The 22,002-nt window shown below is 41.0% G+C and overlaps 1 protein-coding gene across 11 annotated transcripts in view; it reads left to right on the top strand.

The window, feature by feature from the left end:
- The first annotated feature begins 8,226 nt into the window (after positions 1–8,226).
- Positions 8,227–22,002, top strand: part of LOC129187956 (inactive dipeptidyl peptidase 10-like) — a 137,891-nt gene continuing 124,115 nt past the window's right edge. For 8 of the 11 annotated variants that reach the window (XM_054787814.1, XM_054787816.1, XM_054787818.1 and 5 more), the window contains exon 1: positions 8,228–8,584. In XM_054787814.1, the coding sequence (XP_054643789.1) occupies positions 8,525–8,584 (60 nt within the window). In that variant the 5' untranslated portion in view covers positions 8,228–8,524. Of the gene's footprint in view, positions 8,585–22,002 lie in introns of all 11 variants that reach the window. The other 3 variants (XM_054787823.1, XM_054787825.1, XM_054787826.1) reach the window with 1 other exon arrangement.

Here is a 22,002-nt window from a genome sequence, read left to right on the forward strand (position 1 = left end):
CAAAGCATGTGTACTCAACAAAGATATAAACATTTGTTTTGCTCCCATTTTTAATGAGCTGGATGCAAAGGTGTAAAACTTTTTGTATCTTTGTATTAATATTATACTGTACAGGAAAGGGCTATCTCTCAAATACAGTTCACAAATCTGTCTAAATCTGTTCGTGAGCGTTCATAACTCATAATTCATAATTCATCGTCTATCCACCTCACAGGTACGGCATATCAAGATGCTGACGAGACAGCATGATTGTGTGTAAATATTGTTTTTCTTCAACTGTGTCAAGATAGGAAAGGATAAAATTCAATATCTGAAGAGGGACAAACAAAGAGTGGTGAATAAAAGGCATCGTAACTTTAAAACAAAAGTTACGAACAGAAGATATAAAACGTAACAACTTTTGGACCTAACTATACATCTGCACCCTCCATAATCACAATTAGAGTGATATCCTTTGTAACCACACCAAGCTACCAGTCAGGATAGAGTGTCAGAAATGGTATCCATGGTGAGAAAATACCTTAGGTAAACATAAGGAGTGACACACAGGGACACAACCCTCCCACACTTCAGCATGAAACCTCCAGTGAGAGGAGGACGTGCTGGCAGGCACCAGAAATAACTTTTCTTTATGACATAGTGGCTGAGAAATGACACTTGACTCTTGTCAAAACATAAACACGGTGATAAACCGAGGCAGCAAAAAAAAATGTGAGAGAACGTTTTCAGTTGGCTGGCTTTGAGAACATGTTGCTTAATTACTGACTGGTCTAGAACACAATTCTTCAGGAAATCAGTCTTTAGTAGGACTTGAAGTAATGGATTTTATGGACTGAATTGTACTACAAGACAATCATGCGTTGTCGTCAGTGGCAATATACCAGCAAAAGGTGACTTTGGGCTCTTTTTGGCTTAAACATACGGTGGAACTTTGGTTTCATTCATCTCCTCCAGAAGGTCCGACTCTAACCAAAACGGATGCTAACCGAATCATTTTTTCCCATAAGAAATAATGTAAATCAAAATTAATCTGTTCCAGAAAACCTAAAATGTTAACACAAAACCCACTTCTGAAGTTTTACCATTATAGTTTTACATGCAGAAGACAATTAAAAATGAATACAAATACGTACAAATTATGAATGAAAGGGGCAAATGAACATTTAAGGTTATTTTTACCTTCAATGAAGACGTGATTCTGGACTCTTGACTGTTCCCAAAGACACCATGTGACAGACAATGGAGCCAAAGAAAGACGCAAGCGCCAGCATTCGATAAAGAAGGTGAGAGACACTATTGAAATCAAGAAATAACTCATGAAAAAGTTTGAAGGTGGTGTCACTGCCGCATTGTGTCTTTGAGAACAGCCACATCTTCAATGAAGGTAAAAGTAACCTTACATGTTCATTTATCCCTTTCATTTGTCATTTATATGCCTATTTTGAATTGTTTTATACATGGAAAACTTTAAGAATGTGTTTTGTGCGACAAAGCTGACTTGCAGTTCCTGTTTTCATGTAGTGACAAGCTAATGCTAATGCTAATGCTAACAAGGACGAGACTACATTTTAACATTATTTTTAAGAAAAGTACAAAGAAAAAATACATACCTGGACTTTTTTTTAAATTTAACTGAGTCACAAAACAATGCAGTTGCATTTTGAAATGTTTGTTGTTCCACAAGTTACTGACGATAAAGTATTATTGTCAACGTTATTTTGAGACCAAATTAACCACTAATGTGATAATATATCTTAATAATACAGTAATAACTATGTTATGTTTTTGTTGGGAATGTCTGTTTTTGACTTTCAAACAAATTTGGCCTACTGGCTCATCCGTGTTGATGGGCTCACCTTGCTCATATGGTTTGAAGCCAGAATTGCATTTGGCTTTACAAGCATCTTTTCCCTCCTAACTTCCATTACATTGCATTGTTCCCTACGAGGCAACAGTTTTGTGCAGGACGCAGCTAAGGTTGGCCCCGCATCTTCCGGAGCACATAAACACGTACAGGTGTGCTCTGTTCTGCACTCTGCACTGCCCTCTGCTCTCCCACTTTCTCCTCTGTGTCACGCACAACCATGCGCATGTTGGTCGCGGTCCTGGGCAACGCAGCTGCTTCCTGCTGGCTGCTGGCATCATGTCTGATCAGTCACACTGGTTTGCGGTGGTTTTTAGCTTATTGTTTTGTCCTGGTGTGACCGGCCGTCCTGTTTTGGGGTTTGTTTAATTTAGGGATTTAGTTTTGGGGTTTTATTCCGTGTATTTTAGGGGTAGCGGTGAGGTGACAGGATGATGGCCCTGTAGAGGGTTGGCCTGTTCAACTCACCGGTTAGAATTATTTTCTACTTTGGACACAGGATGGGTTTCTGTGGGTTTTTGAAAAAAATATATCAATAAACTCAGGTTTATTGTCCAACCTCCTGTATCCTTTTCAAATAGGTTGTACCAGCGTATCCCATTACATCCACAACCCCCGAAGGCCACCTTTGCGATTTGTTTGTTTGTTTAATAAATGTGCATACCATGATTCAAAACCAGAATCAGATTTACATTTTAATACATTATGTATTTAAATGCCACCCAAGCCAATGCATGAGTTGTCTTTAAGGATAATAAATTGCAGAATTCCAAACACTTCTGTAGTCCACACATTCCATAACATAAAAATGCATTGAAAACACTGGAGGCATTTTATTTTATGAATTAGACTTGTGGAGAGTAGACGATTGTTAAATGATTTACCACTAATTGCACATGAATATCCAGTGTTTATACTATAAACAACATTCAGTGTGCACATCTAAATAAAATGTATAACTACATGTCCACACAGCACATGAGACATGCGCAGCATGACTGACTATGTATGCAGCCCATAGCAGTCTTATGATAGTAATACTCTTTCAATGGCTTTCAGGTTTAGTCGCATCTCTACAAAGCACCTTTTGTGTGCATTGCATTGAATGCAGCGCCTGCAGGCAAAACTGGGATCAACAAGCAATGCTAACATCTGTATTATATTTTAGTGACAGGCAGCATGTTAAAGCCGTTCCTTGCTTTGTGTAAAGGAAAACAGGGGTTCATGCATGGACTGTTACTACACTTATCCTGTATGCCCTAATTCAATTCTTTGGAGTGTTAAAAATGGCACTTTTATATATACAAAACGGTGGAAATGTGTTTCTTCGTGTGACACCCACAGGCAGTACACTGGTTTTGACAGCGAGATGGGTCTGGCTTGCTTGGGTTTGCTCCTTTATCAGACCGTCCAAAAACATGTATATTGGGTTAACTGTGTCATGTGTCATTTCCTGTTCCTGTTCGGTGTTACTTCAGGTGACGTACGGAACAACTTGGTATATCTGCAGCCGCTCTGCGGTTCGTGGTGTTTAAAGCACAGCGGCTGCAGCAGGAGGATGCTGGAACGTTCCTTTAGAATTCCTCTCCACTCCATGTATTCTGGATGCTTCTGCATTCCTCGGCACGACTCTGTGTACAGTTACTGAGAAAGCTGCTCCCTTTGTCGGCTGCTTCATCTCCAGCGTACAACAGTTGACTATTGCTTCTACCCCCTTTCTGGTATGGTTAAGAATGAGCTATCTTCTTGCCCTGCCTTGTTGTTCCATCCCGGCTGCCGCTTTGTGGGTTCAACTGTTCCTCATTAGATGTTAGCTACACAATTGCCTGTTGATCCTGTTTTTTGGTATCTTTCGCCACATTGGACAACAATACTTAAGGACATTTGCCGCGCTGTGTGAGAATACAATAAGTCTTTTTTTTTGTACGCTGCCTTTGTTTCTGCGCATGGAGGCCACACCAACCGCCAAATGTTAAAAACGGATGATCCTAAATAGCTCATGTGTGTGAATGTGAGTGTGAAATGTCTGAAATGTTTGTTTGGTATATTTTTCTCCTTTGAATGAAGAAACATGCATGGACGTGGGATGAGCTGCACAGCAGAGTATGTGCATTGTACCTAAAGTATCGAAAATGTGCCAGCTCTTCACTGCCTATGCCAAACAGCTTATTCTGCTGTTGCTATGGTTTTAAGCTTCCTTTACTCTCAGGTGCTGACAAGGAGGCGCCAGATGAGATGAATGCGCAGCGACGAGTCTGCCTGTGGAAGTTGAATACATTGGTCGAACAACACGAACAGAAACACTATACATTTTTGCCGTTGCTGCAACATCCTCGCCATCAGTGCAAAAACAGGGCTTCTCATCAATGAAGGGCCAGCTGGTGCCTTCCAGCTGGATGCAAAAGTAATGTTGGAACACAGCAACCATCGGCCAAAACACGGTTCATGTTTGGACACTACATCTACTGTGTACTTTGTGGAGCTGAGAAGATTGTAGTCCACTCGATGGGAGGTTTTAACAAGATTACAAAATGCATTAAGATGACGTAAATACTGTAGATTGGAACCCGTTTAAGTCCAGGACATCGCGTCCACTGTGTCTTCTTACTCCTAAAAAGTGCCTGCTTAAGTCAACGTCGACATTCATGAAATCAAATATGCTTTTGTCAGCCTAAAATTTGAGACCCAAAGGAATGGTTTCAATGAAAAATCAGTCAGCTTATGTTGACGTGTGTTGTGGTATTGTTCACGTCATCATTATTGCTGCCGTGTTTTCGCAAAAGCAGATCTGTGGTTTTGTCAAAATCAATGAAAACAAAAGAAGAAGGCCGGGAGGGAAGGAACGGCTACTTACCTTCAAAGGTCCTTTCTTCCTTCTGAGGGTGACTTCTCAGCCATTTCCACTTTGCACAAATGGAGGAAAGCGATGTCAAACTGCTATAGGTTCAAAAATCCTTTCTTACCACCCATTCTTCTTATGTCTTAAGTCACAAGTAACTGTGCAAGCAACTGTTATGTTTGCTTCTGGGTCAGCCTCCTGAAAGCGGTACCAAAAGTGTGACAGAGCAAGCAAAATTGAATTATTATTTTCGAACCAATTTTCACATTAAAATAAAGTATCACTTTAATACATATAACTATATCATCTATATCTACCGCTATAAATGCTTTAAACTTACCTTAAATTGGCACAAATATGCTCCAAAATGATGACGTATCTTGCACGTAACACGGAGCGAGTGGATGGACCCCACTTCAAACTGCGTGCGGCTCAACACCATGTTCTTTAAAACACTGTTAGTTAGCACGGCAGTAACGCACTTCACCTTCCGTGGAAGCGTGATGTAAAAGAACAGTTCTCCAAAGTGTATTGATGAGGAAATAAATGGGTCAATAGAAATCCTATCGTGGACATGACGCCATATTTCTGATTTTGAATCAGCGTCACTTTCGTTATTGTCTGAATTTTGACGAAAAACCTGAAGTTGTATTGACATTGTATGTCTCGGCAGAGGTCTCTCATTTGCATATCTCATTCCACGATACGCTAATTATCAACCAGTCCAGGGTGTACCCTGCCTCTCACCCAAAGTCAGCTGGGACAGGCTCCAGCACACCCCTGCGACCCTAGTGAGGACAAGCGGCATAGAAAATGGATGGAGGATGGGACCTGAAGAATATATTCAACACTGTTTCCTCTGTTTATTCAATGTGTTTACGGTATATTTTTGTTTAGTTGTGGCTGCAAATCACTGTAGTCTATACGTCATGCCCCCCGAAGTGAGGGCACCCTCTCTGGTACCCCTTTCAGGAGACCTTATGTCGACATGAGCCAGCCAATGCGATGGATGATTAAATGAGTTTATAAAGAATATATGCTTTGAATCCATGTGTTGAATAATTTAAACTTGCTGACGTAATGGATAATGCTGATGAATATAGACGGATGTTGGCGTGTTGGTGAGCCATGTGATTAACTATTTAACAGGAAACCAGACTTGGCCAAATTCAAGCATGCCTGGAGGATTTTACTGACCATGCTAATTGTCTTATGGAAGAATTAATTAACTGTATATTCAGCGGGGGGTAGATCCTACGCGTAACAGGAGGTCTGAGTGAAATGACACTGGAGACGTATTACTTTGAAGAATGGGGCAAAATCATTTCTGTTCAATTTGCTTTGAAGGGGAAATAGCTTCCTCCTATTGCGGCGTCTTTTGGGACACAGTGAGTAGTCCCATTTTCTCTCATGGTCAGAAAACCACAATCCAGCATTTTCAAGCAGGCTCTTATATTAGTAATGTCTTCTCCTGTTTTTGCACATGCAGAGACATGAACAGCGTCGCTATTTCATCCATTCTTCGGAGATTACTTACTGTAGTCGTATGGACAATAAATGCAACTGTTGTTATTATATTCATTCAATTAATTTATATCAAACAAGCTAGGAAACATTTTGGAGTGGTTGTCGTGTGACTGTCCCGTGCAAGGCTTTTTTTAAACCATTTAACAATTGTAATGCTATAATAGAGTGTCAAATATTAAAATTCAACCGTAAAACATATAAAACAAGCCAAGAAAATATTTAGAGCGGGCTTTCCTGACGTAATGCATTTGGCACAATAGCAAAAATGCTAATAAGGCACTCAGTAAATGTCACTGTTTTGATGATATTCAAAGAATATACAGTAATCCCTCGTGTATCGGGCTTAATTGCTTCCGGACCCGGCCGTGATACGTGAATTTCCGCAAAGTAGGATTTCTTCTTTGTAAATAGAATAGTTAATCATAGAAAACTTGTTCACGACTGTTTCTAAACAGTGTTGCCAACTCGGCGACATTCCAATCATGACGACCTTGACGACAGATGTAGCGATTTTTTCTGGCGTCATTGGGGAGTTTTCTGGTATTTGGGGACTTAACAGTGAAAGCACGCATTGTTCTGCATTTTGTGTTCTCACTGAGCAGCAGCGGATGCTGTTGACAGGTCCGCCCCACCCCAAGGCGGTCACAAGCCGGCAGTATGATGTGGAGTGCTACGTGTCGTAAGTGCGAATGAATCACTAATACGTGAGCCGCGGGGGTGGAGCTCGCCCTGTTTTACACAGCGAGATCTACAATGCAAATTTTTAAAAATCTTCATACAGTATATATTATATCTAATAGGTCTTATTTTCTCTGACTATATCTATTATATTGGGTAATACAAATGCAAAGGTGACTATATGGGTGTTATTTCATGTCTAGAGGGCTCTAATTATGTTAAAAACTGTATTTAGAAGATCATAAACAGGTTTTCTATGCTATAACTATGAAAATATAAAATTTAGTAATATTGAATCCACTTTATGGAAATTCACTTATCGCAGTAGAGTCTGGACCCAATTAACCGTGATAAACAAGGGACGACCGCACATCAAAAAGACATTGTGGGAAAACGCTAGCGAACAAGACTAAAGTAGAAAGGAAATATATCCGGCTAAGCCAAAATGGAAAGCCCGGATGGAAGAAGAAGGCGCACAAGAAGACAGTAAAAACAAACTGTACCAAAACGAGGGCAGTGTAAAGAAGTACGATCCTGCGTGCCACTGACTGACAGGCGGTTGCAGGTGTGCCTCGTTCTTTCCCTTCCCACGTTGGAAGTCACGTGATCTCAGAAGGAAACACAAGGAGCATCCAGGTGGAGGCAACAAACACAAAATAAAAGACAGGACCAGAAAGTGCGGAACGAGACCATTGGGGCCTTTTACTACTTTTTTCAGAGGCGATTTCACTGAGCATGTGAAATGTATATCTTATTTAACGTGTCAAACACAGGAAGTGAATGCATTATCAGTGATAGACATGTACAAGAGCTAGGCTTTATTAAGATCTCCTTCTTCCTGCTCTTTTTCAGACATGCTGAATTGTGTAAGTGTAATCGTTTGAGCTGCGATTGGCTGGCAACCGGCACTGTTCAATTTAGAAACATACTGATGAACATACAGTATTATTTGACACGTGTTTGTATTATATCATATGTTCACATGACTCGATAGAAGCATTGCCTTTGGCCTTAGAGCCCAAACATGATGAGATCGAGTTGCCATGGTGACTATGCCCTGCTCCGTTGCTTGTCCATCATTTCCGCCTGCTGTTTGTGAAGTCATTCATTTGTAAACGTCTGGATCTTTACTACACTGACAAATACTTTGTTGTACACAGTATTTGTTAAAAAAGGAAAAAAAAAGCAACATGCATGCAAGATAAATGTAAAGTGCAATCAGGAATTGGTGATGAGTGTTTGTTGAGTTATTTATGTTCACTTACAACGTGCACACCTTTCGGTGACTGTGTGTGCGCGCGTGTGTGTTTGCGCCCTTGGTGAAGCGTCGTAGACGTTCATTGCTCAGCAGCACATTGGAACAGTCGCAAAATCCCAGCTTCCTCCATTCGCTCTGGAAGCTTCATCTCTGCTGCTGCTGGAAGAAAACATCACTTTTATTCTAGAAGACATTTATTTCCTGGAAGATCACTTTTATTCCTTGGGAAAAACACATTTGTTCCCTAGAAGAAAACCTCGCTTTTACTCTCTGGAAGAAAATAAGACATTTATTCTTCATTTGCTGGACTTCATTGTGCCAGTTGGATATCAGGAGGACTGTCTTTTTTTGTTCCAAGATGAACCAAACGGCCACCGTATCGCATCAAGTTCAATGCCAGTCGACAAAGAGCATCAAGGTAAGCCGCGTGGGCACACATATTTGATTTCATTGATGTTTATTGCAACTCCTGTCCAAAAAATCGTCGTAAAAGTTGAGTGCCAAAGCTGCGATGCGCATTGACGCGGCACCAAAAGAATGTTTAAAAACACCCGGATGGCATTCAAATAAGTCTTTTGTTCGCTGTTATTTCTTTGTGCCTTGTGGGAAATTATACGACACTCGTTGTGTTTGCTTGTCACAAGCGTGGACGTGTTGCGAAGGATTTCCTTTGTATGTGATGTGTGGATGCGTTGGAGTCACGGTGACGCAGTGGCCACATTTCATTCATATCACGTCGTGTTAGAAATACTATTAAAATATTGTTTGTGTTGTTGTTGTGGTTCTGCACATATCTGCACCTGGTTGCACTGAAGACACGGTGCATGCTGACTTTGCAGTCGGTGCCTGAACTACTTCTACTACTACTACTACTAATAGTAACAGTAATAATAATAGTAATACAAATAATAAAAACAATGATATGTGTGAAAGCTTGACAGCATTCACACAATAATAGGAATAGTGGAATTTTGAATGCATTAAACGATTATGTTAAACATATTTTTGCATGCACGCTACAGCCACGACTGAGGAACAGGTATAGTCGGTAGATCCAAATATCGACATTATCAATACCAATGCAATATCAGTGATGAGGTCGATATTTTTCAGTTCTCTTCTATTTATTCTGGCATGTTTTTTGTTTTGCTGTGGATATTGATATATTGTTTGCAAACTCCGAGACAATGTTAGTATTTGCTTTTGTGTACTTTTGCTTTTGCTCAACGGTGCGTAATAAAACTGTAACTATTTTGTTGAACTTGTTACATTGTCGGGTTGCACAGTGGTTGAGTGGAGAGCATGTTGGCCTCTCAGTCAGGAGGTCGAGGTTTCCAATCTCCGTATTGGGCTTTTCTTTCTGGAGCTTGCACGTTCTCCCAATTAGGGCAGCAACTAACGACTATTTTAATAATTGGTTGATCATTTTTTCAATGAATCGATGAATCAGATTTTAAAAAAGACATTTTTAATTTCCCCTTCTTTATTCAGAAATAGAAGATTTGGACTGACAGAGCAAATAAGTGCACAAACGCCTGGTTTCCGCTTCAATATTCTGTTAAAATAATGTTAAATAATAAAAAATGTAAATGTTTGTCAAATAGCTTCAGTAAAACAATCGACGTACACAAAAATACCTTCATGATATTTTTTTAGTCAATTAATCTGAAGCTTGTTTCAATTAATGGAACAATCGGTTAGGCCATAGATGGACCAAATTAACATGAAGTGAACATCTAGTTAGTGGTTGGGTCCACAACGTATCAGAAAAGAGGCAAAAAGTCAAAGCTGATATGTGTGAATATCTCGTTTTGGCTAAAACACAAAGATAATAGGTCTGCTTTCATGGATGACTAAGGAAATGAAAAATATTCACATTTGAGAGGCTGAAATCAGAAGATATTTACATATTTAAATCAAAAAAACGATTCATCGATGACCAAAATAGTTGTCGATTAATTGGGTAATTGATTAACCATCGATTAATCGATTAATTGTTGCAGCTCTACTATGCTTGTGTGGGTTTTTGCTCCAGTTTCCTCCCTCCTGGTGACCAGTCCAGAGTGTACCCTGCTTCTACCTGTGACCATATGATAGAAAATGGATGGATGTTACATTAGCTTATATTGTTGTATTAAATATTGTTAAATTGCTGACAAATAGGTTGGTTGATACACGTACTTTTTTTGTTTGCCTAAATATTTGCCCTATGTTTTGTTCTTGATTATATCATGATCAACAAATTAAAGGCAAAATTCGCAAAACCATTTCATGATCTTGACAAATGTCCAATTAAAATGTATCGGTATTGGTATCAGCGATACTTGTATTTACTTGGTATCAGATTGATACCTAATTCTGTAGTATAGCCCACTTGTATTTACCAATTCCGTTGTGTCCACTGTGACTGAACACTGGTATTGATTCTGCAAGGGTTTTTGCATCACTTTTCACCCCAGGATCCCACAAGAGAAATTTAGCTTTGAGCAAATCTATTTATCCCCCGCAAACCCCCCACTATCCTGTGCACATTTGGGACACTGGCTTGATGGTCTGAAGTAGGAGTTCACCTCCAGGCTGCACATTTCATCAGTATTGTTTTGGTTGAGCAAATACATAAATTCATGATGGATGATGGAAAGAAAGGCACGTAATCGATGGTTACACTTTTTTTTCCCCACTGAGAGTCACATATAGCAAAGTAAAAAGGGTGGGGCCCATTGTTACGATATGCCGTTGCCAAATTGTTGGTCTCCAATGCATAGACTGACAAAGTTGAAAGTTTGAAGTTTTACATTTTTAGTCACAAAAATGGATACAAAGACTTCCTTAAAAAGGTAATTAATAAAAAACACAAAAGGTCGATGTGATTAAACTAAGGCAGGTCAGAGCACAAAAAGGGCAGGGCCACATGGGGAAAAGAAGCCAAAGGTGAAATGCCACAAAAATCACTGGCAAATACTCAAAAGATGAACCAGGCAGCTAAAGAACGAGGATGTAGTCAAACCATGAACAAGAATGAACTGGAGACATGTCCGGCGTCTTCCTGCCGCGGCTGCATGGCTTAAGGCCACATTGCTGTCTGGCAATCAGGCCATTTCTGCAACCAAATCGCTGTTTTGATCGCTTTAACTTACTCAAAACACCTACCAAACGTGCTAGCATGTGTATCCTCGCAGAACCTCTCAGAACCTGCTCAGTAGTTCTCCCGCCAGAGAGTGAAAAACAGACCAGGAAACGTGGTACGCAAGCCAGGATGCATGGGAAGCATCAAAGCATATACTGTACTGTAAGATGCACAGGTCGTCGACCATTTTGGTTTGCAGGAGACATTTTTTGGTGGGATTTTGGCCATTTCCAGTTTTTCTTGTTTTCAGTGGAATGTTCTAATGCCTGCTGTGTTTATTTTTTTCTGTAGAATGTCATGAGTTGGGATAGCTGATAATTGGCATAAAAATTAGGTATCTGTTCATATCTGTATCTGTTATTCTACCGATAATGATATCGGTGTCCGGAAAGTGTCTGGAAGCCATTGAGTTCTGTTTGCATGGTGTCAGTGAAGGTTCTGACCTAGTCTGACCAAGAGTCTCCAAATGGAACACTTTTGGAACTCCTGATCTTATCCATCCATTTTCTGTGACGCTTATCCCCATTAGGGTGCTGGGTATGCTATCCCAGCTGACTTCGGGCGAGAGGCGGGGCACATATGGACAAACAACCATTCACACTCACATTCACCATTTAGAATCTAACATGTTCTGGAATGTGGGAGGAAACCGGAGTACATGGCGAAAACCCACGCACGCACGGGGAGAACATGCAAACTCCACACAGAGATGCCCAAGCGGAGATTCAAACCCAGGTCTTCCCGATCTCCTGACTGTGTGGCCAACATGCTAACTACTCGGCCACTCCTGGTCTTAACTTTAGAAAAAGCTGTTATTGTCAGATTTTAAATGGGATTAGGTAAGGCCTCAAGGTATTGTTCCATTGTTTTATTTCCAGTCCATACCTCCAAACTAGTTATTTTGAAGGCACATGTTTCTGAACTGAACTCCTATTTGTCAGTGTCAGTAGCATTTAGACACATTCTGGCTGTTGGGGAGAAAAAGATCAGCTTTACAACCATGCCTCTACTCCAAATGGTTCAACGGCTATACAATTACTTTGGCTGGGATTTTTTTTACTCGCTTTTGAAAAACACTCCTATCGTTCAATTAGAGACTCAACCTTGTGCACTCATCACCATGTCACTGATGTGCACACTTAGATCCACTGGTACAGCTCCCTGGTTCTCTATCAATCCCACTTTATAGCCGCCATCTGCATGTGGGTGGACCCTGACTTGCAACCGCCGCTAATGACAAGCGGCTGTCCGGCTGTTAACAAGTCTTGCTAAACTTTGTGAGTTGAAGTTGAAGCCCACAAGCAAGCTGCTGCCTAATACTGACTGGCTTTTGTTTGGGCATTTGGAAGTTATACTGTAATAAAGGCCTATTTTTAATCCACAAGAAGCCGTAACACTTTGAATGTGTCAAAATGTGTCCTATACAGATTTCCAAAAGCTTTTTTTCCCCCCCATTAAAGCTCATTTTAAAGTCATTTAAGAATTGTAGTGCTTCGGCGTAAACCACTACAATGTTTCTTCAATGAATTCACATAAAATGAGCTAGAAAAACATCAACATTGACGTATGACATTATGCTTCTGTGTTGTAATTCAGGATGCAGGCTCATTTGCTAGTGCCATACTGACAGTGACTTTTTGCGTTATTTGCATTTTAAAGTGCTCATGACACCAAAAAGTGTTGCAAAAAAGCAATAACAAAATTAAAGTAGTCACTTAATAAAACATTTTTATCACACTGCTTTCATCCGCCAGTAAACAACTATAACATACGAGTGGAATGATAATCAAACGCCCCCCAGCGAGTTTTCCGTCTGCGACGTCACGTCAAGGACGCTTTCCGGCAACCAGACACGACAAAACACAGCCATTGATGCACAGCAAAGCAAAGAAAAAGGAATATTCACCAACAATACCATTTACCGATAATGTGCTGCGATGAGTATAATTTAAAGCGCATTTAAACAACGGGAGTGTTGTTTGACTGCAGTGAGTGACACTGACAGATCTATAGCAGCGATCGCTGTTTAGTTAGCCTTGAAGTTTGGCATAAAAACCCTTATTACTCGAAGATTCGTAGACTTTATCTCGTCACCTTGGCGCGCTTTTCCACGGTTGAACTTTCTGTGTATTTTTGACTTTTATTTATTTCTATCTGCGTCAGTGCCTGCCGTACAATGAGCGGGCATAATATATAAAAAAATATGTAACAACAGAAAATGAACAAAAAAATGCACCACTACAATACAGAAACAATGTATTCCATGGGTAGTTCAGAGAGGGAGCGTTGCCACTTCTTCTTCTCCAGTCTTCTTCCAGAGACGAGTTTTTAGTGGTGAAAAATGTACAACATCTGAGCAGACATCTAACACACAGGAAATATGATTTTCAATGTTATTTTTCACGGCAAAAACAACAAGATTAACATGTGCTTTGGTGTCATTTGCACTTTGATGTCTTGACGTCTGCTTGATTGAATCCTTCCAACTGGTCTGCACTTTGTTGTATGCATTTGCAATGTTTAAAAAGTTTTTGTACACATTATTTCATCCCGTTCAACTGTACAACTGTGAAACCTAAAAGCCAAACACTCCTTTAAAAATGGCGCGTTATCTATCTCTATATACAGTATCTATGATTTATAAATTATTACCTCCGCCAACCGCAGCACAAAGCGCAAGCACAGCGTGGAGGTTATGTTTTTGCCAGCGTTTATCTGTTTGTTTGTGTTCAAAATAACTTGAAAGGTCCTGAATGGATTTGGATGAAAATTTCAGGAATTCTCGGAAATGGGATACGGAAGAACTGGTTAAATTTTGGGGCTAATCCGGATCACCGTCTTGATCCAGGAGTTTTTTAAGGGATTCTTTGACATTGCGAGATAGGAGCATTTTCGGCATTTGTGCATATAACGCCACAAAAAATGGTCAGAGGACTTGGAAAAAAAAAATTCTAAAGGTTCTACAAAATATCAAAGACTGATCCATAAAATGTAGGATTATTATTTTGGTGTGAATCACAATATGGGGGAACGATAGCGCTTGGCAGAGGTCTGCGCTCTCCGAGTGCATCTCTAGTATTATATTTTAAATGTTTGAATTGTTAAAATAATGTATTAGTTTTGAGAATTATTAATTATTAAGTGTATTATTTATTAATTAAATAATCCATATCATCTATTGCCACATTAATTCCCAACAGCCCCCACTGTTTAGCAAGGCATATGAAATGATGAAGCACATTCATGAAATGGAACTGTAGGCTTTCACAGGCAAACCATCTCACGTTCATGTATGGATTATGCTGCGTGTCAACAACAGGCCTGGATACACTACCTCCATTGTTTGCAATCTGTGTGTTAGTAATACGCCAGCACTGCTCCTAACTCAGCATCTTGATGCTTGTCAAGTTCCCAGCTCATGACTGTCTTAAGCAGAGATGGATCGCTTGACTCGGTTTCACAAGAATGATTGCATTGACTCTTGAGTCAGAGAGCGTATAAATGATAGAACTATTCCAGCTGATCTCTATACATCCTCCCCAGTGAGGACATTTGTTATTCCAAAAGCGAGTGTCACTAATTTGTTTTGTGGTAGATGCATATCTGACACTCATTGGCATACAAAGCTCTCTCTGGAGAAGCAATACTTCATGTGCCTTGCCTTATTTCGACTGTTTATGTGCAAAGTTTTTGATTTGAGAACATCCATCCATCCATCTTCTATGCCGCTTATTCTCACGAGGGTCGCGGGTATGCTGGAGCCTATCCCAGCTGACTTCGGGCGAGAGGCGGGGTACGCCCTGCACCGGTCGCCAGCCAATCGCAGGGCACATATAGTAATGATGTATAATATTTTTTAATGTATAGAATTTGTATTTGTTTTATTTTTGTTTTAATTTGTATTTGTTCTCATAAAACGGTAGGATATAGTCACAGAAACATTTGAACAAATCATAGGGGAGGACTTAATGCATCTCTCAACTCATGTTGAGAAGCCGCAACGTCAAACAAAAGGTTTCCTGATCTAGAACTTTGTGCGACTGCTGAAGATCATTCACACGCACGTTATTCTGCAGCAAAACTCTTCTTTTTAGTCATTTTTTGGATGCTCGACTACTGTCACATCTGTCAACCGATTCCAACCATTCCAACATCAAAATGTTCAGCTCATTCAGGGCACTGTGGTTAGCTACTGGCACATTCCCTAAAATTCCCACATGTTCCGCAATTCCACATTTAAATTCTCATTGAAAATAAATGGACATTAAGGTTTTAAAAGTTTTAAAAGTTCCACATTCCCCAACCAATTAAAACCAACCCAGCGTCAAAGCATTCATCTCATTCAGAGGGTTATTAGTTAGTCATCTAGTTGTGACAATCCAAAAACTCCTAGTCTTCCCGGAATTCCACCGTTTCCCACATTTCTTAACATGTTCTGTTTTGTTCTTCTGTTTCTTCGAAACATTCCTTAACGCTCCCATTCCCCGTACAGCATTTCAGTTCAGCTTTAACTGTTCAGCATTGATTGAATCATTCTATTAGAAAAAAGCGTTTTGAGTGTTCTTTGTTTGTATGAGTGTAACTAATAAAAAATTATAAAATCTGGACCGCACAGAACTTAAAATAGACTTCTGCAATAGAGCGCACATGAGAGCGGGAGTGTGGTGCCATGGTTTGTGTGGTGGGGACCAGCGGAGAGACATGGCTCAAAGGAAAACAACGACAAGGAGGAAAAGGAGGAAAGGACCCAAAGGAAATGACAGAAGCTGTCAAAAGTTGGGGATCATTTCAAACTCAAAAAGACACACAACGCTGTGCAGTGTTTGAGGTGTCAAACGGAGCTGGAATTCCACAGCAGTACTGCATCGACGCTGCAGCACATCACCAGAAAGCACCCCGTGTGTTTGCAGAGCAAGCGTCCAGAAACAAGGATAAAGTCTGTTTGGGCAGCTAACACCACATTATATGCTTGACTCCCATGATGTCAGTTATAAGTTCTATTGGGTTGAAGTTATGGCAAGCACAAAATGTTTTGTTTAAACTTATTTTCCATAAAATAGGCATTGAGTGTGTTTTATCTGATTACTGGTTTAATTGAACAAATTAATCGATAGATTTTTCAATTACTAAAATAATGAACAGCTGCAGCCCTAGGTGTAAACATAACGGTCACGTGAGTGTTGGGTGGCAGTCGAAGCCAGATATGGATCTTGGGACATGGAATGTCATCTCCCTGGTAGGGAAGGAGCCTAGGAGACTCAGGCTCGTCTGAGAGGTTGAGAAGTTTTGACTAAACGTAGTCTGAATGACCTTAACCCACAGTTTGGGCTTTGGAACCAAACTCCTCGAAAGGCAAGCTGGCATGGGTTTATTAATTGCCGCTCAACTTGGTTTCCTATGTGAACACGTGGGCTACTTCCCTATGCCTTTGTGTCTGGGAAACGGTCCTGATGTGCGTATGCGCCAAACGGCAGCTCAGGGCACAAACTCTTCTTGGGGTCCATCAGGGAGGTGCTGGAGTTCATCCCCCTGGTGACTTTGTGGTTCGTCTTTAATTTATCAAGAGTATTTAACATTGTAATTGGAATGTCAAGAGCTTTTAAATAGCTTTATTAATGGATTATTTTATTATTTTATTACCACTATTAGACAGGATGTGCGCCGCTCTTATTTTGAAGGCCGGAAGTATGATGTGTGTTGAAAATGTGTTGTCAGATAGCTATCAAGCGCCTCTTGAAGCCGTGGCTGTTGTCCCTATTTCGCACACAATTTAGCGGCCAACCTAAAACGCTGGGTTACATTAACAACCACTAACGCACAACTCACACAGCCTGAGTGGCACACACACAGTTACGTTAGCATGCTCCGCTAAACCAAGCTAACAGAGCTATCTTATACAGGCTAATTGCTGTGCTCATGTTCGGTGGCTCGTAAGAGTATCAAATGTTTTTTTCGTCCTCTTAGCTGATGTTTCCGGTCACTCGACACGTTTAGTTCAGGAGAGGGCTGGCTAGTGTTTGTGGGGACATGCCACAGTGAATGAGTGGCCTGCTGGGGAAATATTTCCAAACACTCTTCCCGTGCGAGCTCCCTGCACCATGAGAGAACAGGCCGGGCACAGTGAGGGGGAGCTACCGCCGCTGCTATCCAACTGCCAACGTGAAATTAACAGTGACAAAGACGAATATTCAACGTTCAACATGAAACTAACTTCAACAGGCCTACTGCTAGCACTCTGTATCCACTCACTAGCAGCCCCGTCTCCACGTACTGGGGGACAAAGAGGAAACAGGAGGGTTGACTCTCTGTTCATTCCACTATAGAACTAATGCACACAGACACGTGAAGAACAAACCCTCTTGTCATCCAGCCTGTGTGGTACAGAGAGACGAGGAAAACAAACAGGCATACACGCACATGTCAGTTTATTGAGGCGGAAAAATAATCTATTTGTTTTTTTTTAAATCTTTCGATTAATCGATTTATCACAGGCGTAGATACCTGCTTTCATCTGACTGGTTGAGCTTGTAATCAAAACAACACAATCAAAAAACCAAACAATTTGTGGTGAGTGAGATGCTTTTTTCCACAGAGGTGATTAAATTACATGTTAAGGTTTTCTTCTAGTCTTTTGTTCCCTTCCCACTCTGAAGGAATCATTTCCTTGCACCTTGCATGTTATTTTATCAGGATGATATTTTGTTCATCTGTTTGAGAAGAAGGGTGTTGATTGGTGTTACACCTTGACGCGTGTGTGTGAAAACCAAGCAACCATTATTATATGCAAGGCAAGGGAAATGTACTACCATGTCGATCGCCCAGAAGTACAATTACTTCATTTTTTGCATTTGTGTGCAATGAACAACACATACAATGTATTGGCCTCACAGTCAGGAGAACTGGGTTCAAATCTCCGCTTGAACAGATCAGAAGATCGCGGGTACAAGCGGCGGCCGAAAAGAGGGTGGCTGGGCTCTCCCTTAGAGGTAAGGTGAGAAGCACTGTCATCCGGGTGAGACTCAGAGTAGAACTGCTACTCCTCTGCATTGAGAGGAGCCAGATGAGGTGGCTTGGGCATCTGGTCAGGATGCCTCTCAGATGCCTCCTTGGGGAGGTGTTCAGGGCAAGTCCGACCGGTAGAAGGCCTCGGGGAAGACCCAGGACACGTTGGAGAGACTACGTCTCAAAGTGGCCGGGGAAAGGGACGTCTGGGGCTCTCTGCTTGGACTGCTGTGGTAGAAGATGGATGGATGGAAAATTGAATCATACAAAACATGGACATTCGAAAACTGAGATTTGACTGTTCTTTCTTTAAAAGTCTAACTGTGTCTCTGATCATTTCCTGTGCGACTCAAGCTCACCACAATATGTTTGAGACTCTTGCTCAGTGTTTGAGACCCGGTTTGGTTTTATCCACTTCATGTGAGCGGTATTGCTGGTGTTGGTATTCCGCCTGTAGACTGTGTGCATCTGACATACAGTACATATCCTGATAAGCAAATGATCGCTGAACTTCCCTTTCATCTGTGCGGCGCACTCTAGAGAATTCCATCCTGCCCATGTGACACATAGCTAAAGCCTCCTGGGTATATTCACCATCATTTTACTTTAAACGGTTGTGCATTCTTATGGGATAGGCTGTCACCATCGCATCAGTATCTTATAAAAATTGCTATGTTCACTCGTGCTAAAAATGTTTTTTGTTTGTCCTTCTATCGTTGACAGAAGCTTCCAACTTCAATTTGCATAAACTTGCAATCCGGATTGTTAAAGTGGTTGTTATTATCTCCATGCATATTGTGTTGATGAACTTGTGGCTATTCTGTACAAGATAATTGCTCCCTTTCCACACTCAACACATTTCCTCAGAAATTGAAACCATTTACGCAGCAGTAGGATTTAATAGCAGCACTAATCTGTAGCGGTACAACTTGACAAATGATGCAATTTCCTGAGGCTATGTTTTTTAATAGGAAAATGAAGCTTTTACTTTAATCCTTGTGAACAGACAATGCATCGCTATAACATAAGTCTCTGCAAATTATTTACCTGACCTCTGGTGAAAAGCAATGCCAGTGTAACAGTAAATTGTTTTTGCCAGTGGACTGTTGTGGGACATTTTTGGGGACTGACAGAGACACAGCATTGGTATTCTGAATGTGTTGTGCCTTTCTTGCTGTGTAATAGAATGACAAAGTTGATGAAGCATGCATTTCATCACAGCGGGGCAGAGTGTCGACACTGTCGATTGAGGCATTAAGCCACAAAGAAGAAAGGCATTTGTCTGAGGACAGACGTTATGCAATTCTGTTGTCTTTCTGCATGTACTGTCAGTGTGCCTTCATGTACTATGCATTTTTTTAGGTGAAAAAACAAAACCAGCGTGTGCCTTATTTGCATTGCAATCTACGTATACCTATATGATGATAAGTAAAGAAAAATTACATATTCTTGCAAAGCAAGATAGCAAACAGTGTTTCCCCTAGGTTTTTTTTTGCACACACACTGCAGCTCCAACTTTCCAACTTTGTGATTAATATTTTTGAAGATTGCTAATTGTAAACAAAGAGGCGAGGACTAAAGGGAAGACACAAGCCTTGATAAACACCATATTGTTCAAGTGGAGAGACAGATATTGGCTGGGAAATAAAAATGCTTTTTCTCAGATCAGAAAACACCTCCAGCGGTCTTATAAATGAGTGTGAAGTATGGAGCGATAGTTCCATTAGGGGACACAACAGACTCTTTTTCAATATCTGTAATGTGTCCCCCGCTTGAATGTTAACTGCGGCTGCTGAGATTCAATAATAGGACTGGGCTGAGAGGAAATGCTCATCAATAATCGTTTTCTTCCTTAATATGTTGATTAACAAAATTACAAATATAATAAAGCAGACAAACGGCTATGTGATCATTTGGGCACCATGGTTTGAGTGGTAAAATGGTTATTTATGGTCAGAGGATTGATATGGAAACTGGGTCGCCCACTGCTTTATCAAGATACACAATAAATAATAACTGCAGAAGGCAATCTGTGTAGAAATTGTGCGTGAATGCTGAAGAGTTGAAGCTGAACTGAAATGATGTACGGAAAATTGGCAATTTTTGGGATGTGGCAAAGCTCTGCCGGAGGTGAGAGCTGAAGGCTCGACGAACGGGAGACTCTGCCAGACGTTCCCAGCACACCCTCACTACACGTTTGGGTCTCCCAGGTCTGTCTGGCTTCCTCCCCCGCCATCTAATCTAACACATCACCAGGTGGTGATCAGTTAAATGCTCAGCCCCTCTCTTCACCCGCGTGTCCAGAACCTGCGGACACAGGTCTTATGATACGACTACGTAGTCTATCATAGACCTGCGGCCTCGGGTGTCCTGGTGCCAAGTGCACTTGTGGCCCTCCTTACGTCCGAACATGGTGTTTGTTATGAGGAAACTGTGGTTCGCACAGAAGCCCAGTGACACCACACTGCACCGGTTCGATCACGCCCTCCAAGTCACACTGTCATTGCCCACATGGGCGTTGAAGTCCCCCAGTAGAACTACGGAGTCACCAGCTGGGGTGCTCTCCAGTACCCCTCTGATGGACCCCGAGAAGGCCGGGTACTCTGAACTGCCGTACGCACAAACGACAAACTTGCACAAACTTGTGTTTACCTCGCAGATTTTGAGGCCGGATTGTAACAAAATTGACTGCATAAATGTATTTATGCTTTATTATCACATATTTATAAATTATTAGGGTGGGTGAGATGGGTTTTATGAGGAAAAAACAGCCTGTTTTCAGAGAAAAAAAAGCACAAACGGGCGGGTTTTCTCACAAATAAATGTACTTTTATTTTTTTACAAAAATCCGCAAATTTGTGGAGAGGTGAATGCTAAATCACAAATACGTCGCGATCCACTGTATATACGTTCTGCATTGTCAAGTGAAGTCTAGCTCCTTGTAAATAAAATGATTCAAATACAGTACCATGACCCAAATGAAACAACATTTCACAATTTTCTCTGCTTTAGCCTGTTAGGAAACTTCAGTGCACGTCCTCAGAGTGGACTCTTGTTTGCCAACATCACGGAAGCCTCTTGTCTGACATCCACATCACGTATTTCACCTCTGTTGGAAGATCACACCGCCACGATAAGGGTTTACTCTCACTAGGAGAGTCTCCATTGTTACTGATGCTGCTGGTGTTGACATACAAAAATGACATCTTGTGTGTCCCCCGGAACAATCGACCAAGAAATTTGACTGGATCTGAAAGTCACACTGAAAGTGATAGCTCTTTATTCGCCCCTCCTCATACAGCATTTAAATAAGATAATCCATCACAGTGGGCAGCTATCTGCATCCTGTGATCAGATTCCCGTCTCGCTGGTGGGACAATGACTACATTTCCATGCACACAATATTGCGGTTAAGGTTCATATCGTATTTAACACAACGCCTGTTTATCTGTGTTGATCTCGCTGCCACATCGTGTTTTTGTCAACAATCATGTCGTCAGTGAAGGTGAAGGTAACCTTGGTGATGATGGACTTAGCACCTTTTGGAAATGGGATCTTCGACTAGTTTTCCTTCTTTTTGTATAGTATCACTAATTTACGGCATGTGGAACCTAACACGGAACGTCATAACAAGAGGACCTCTTGTACTGGTATAAAAATATTAGTGTTGGTTGCACTCTATAATATTGTCTAGATGTGGAAGGAAG

This window comes from Dunckerocampus dactyliophorus, chromosome 9, assembly GCF_027744805.1.
Source record: "Dunckerocampus dactyliophorus isolate RoL2022-P2 chromosome 9, RoL_Ddac_1.1, whole genome shotgun sequence".
Taxonomy (NCBI): domain Eukaryota; kingdom Metazoa; phylum Chordata; class Actinopteri; order Syngnathiformes; family Syngnathidae; genus Dunckerocampus; species Dunckerocampus dactyliophorus.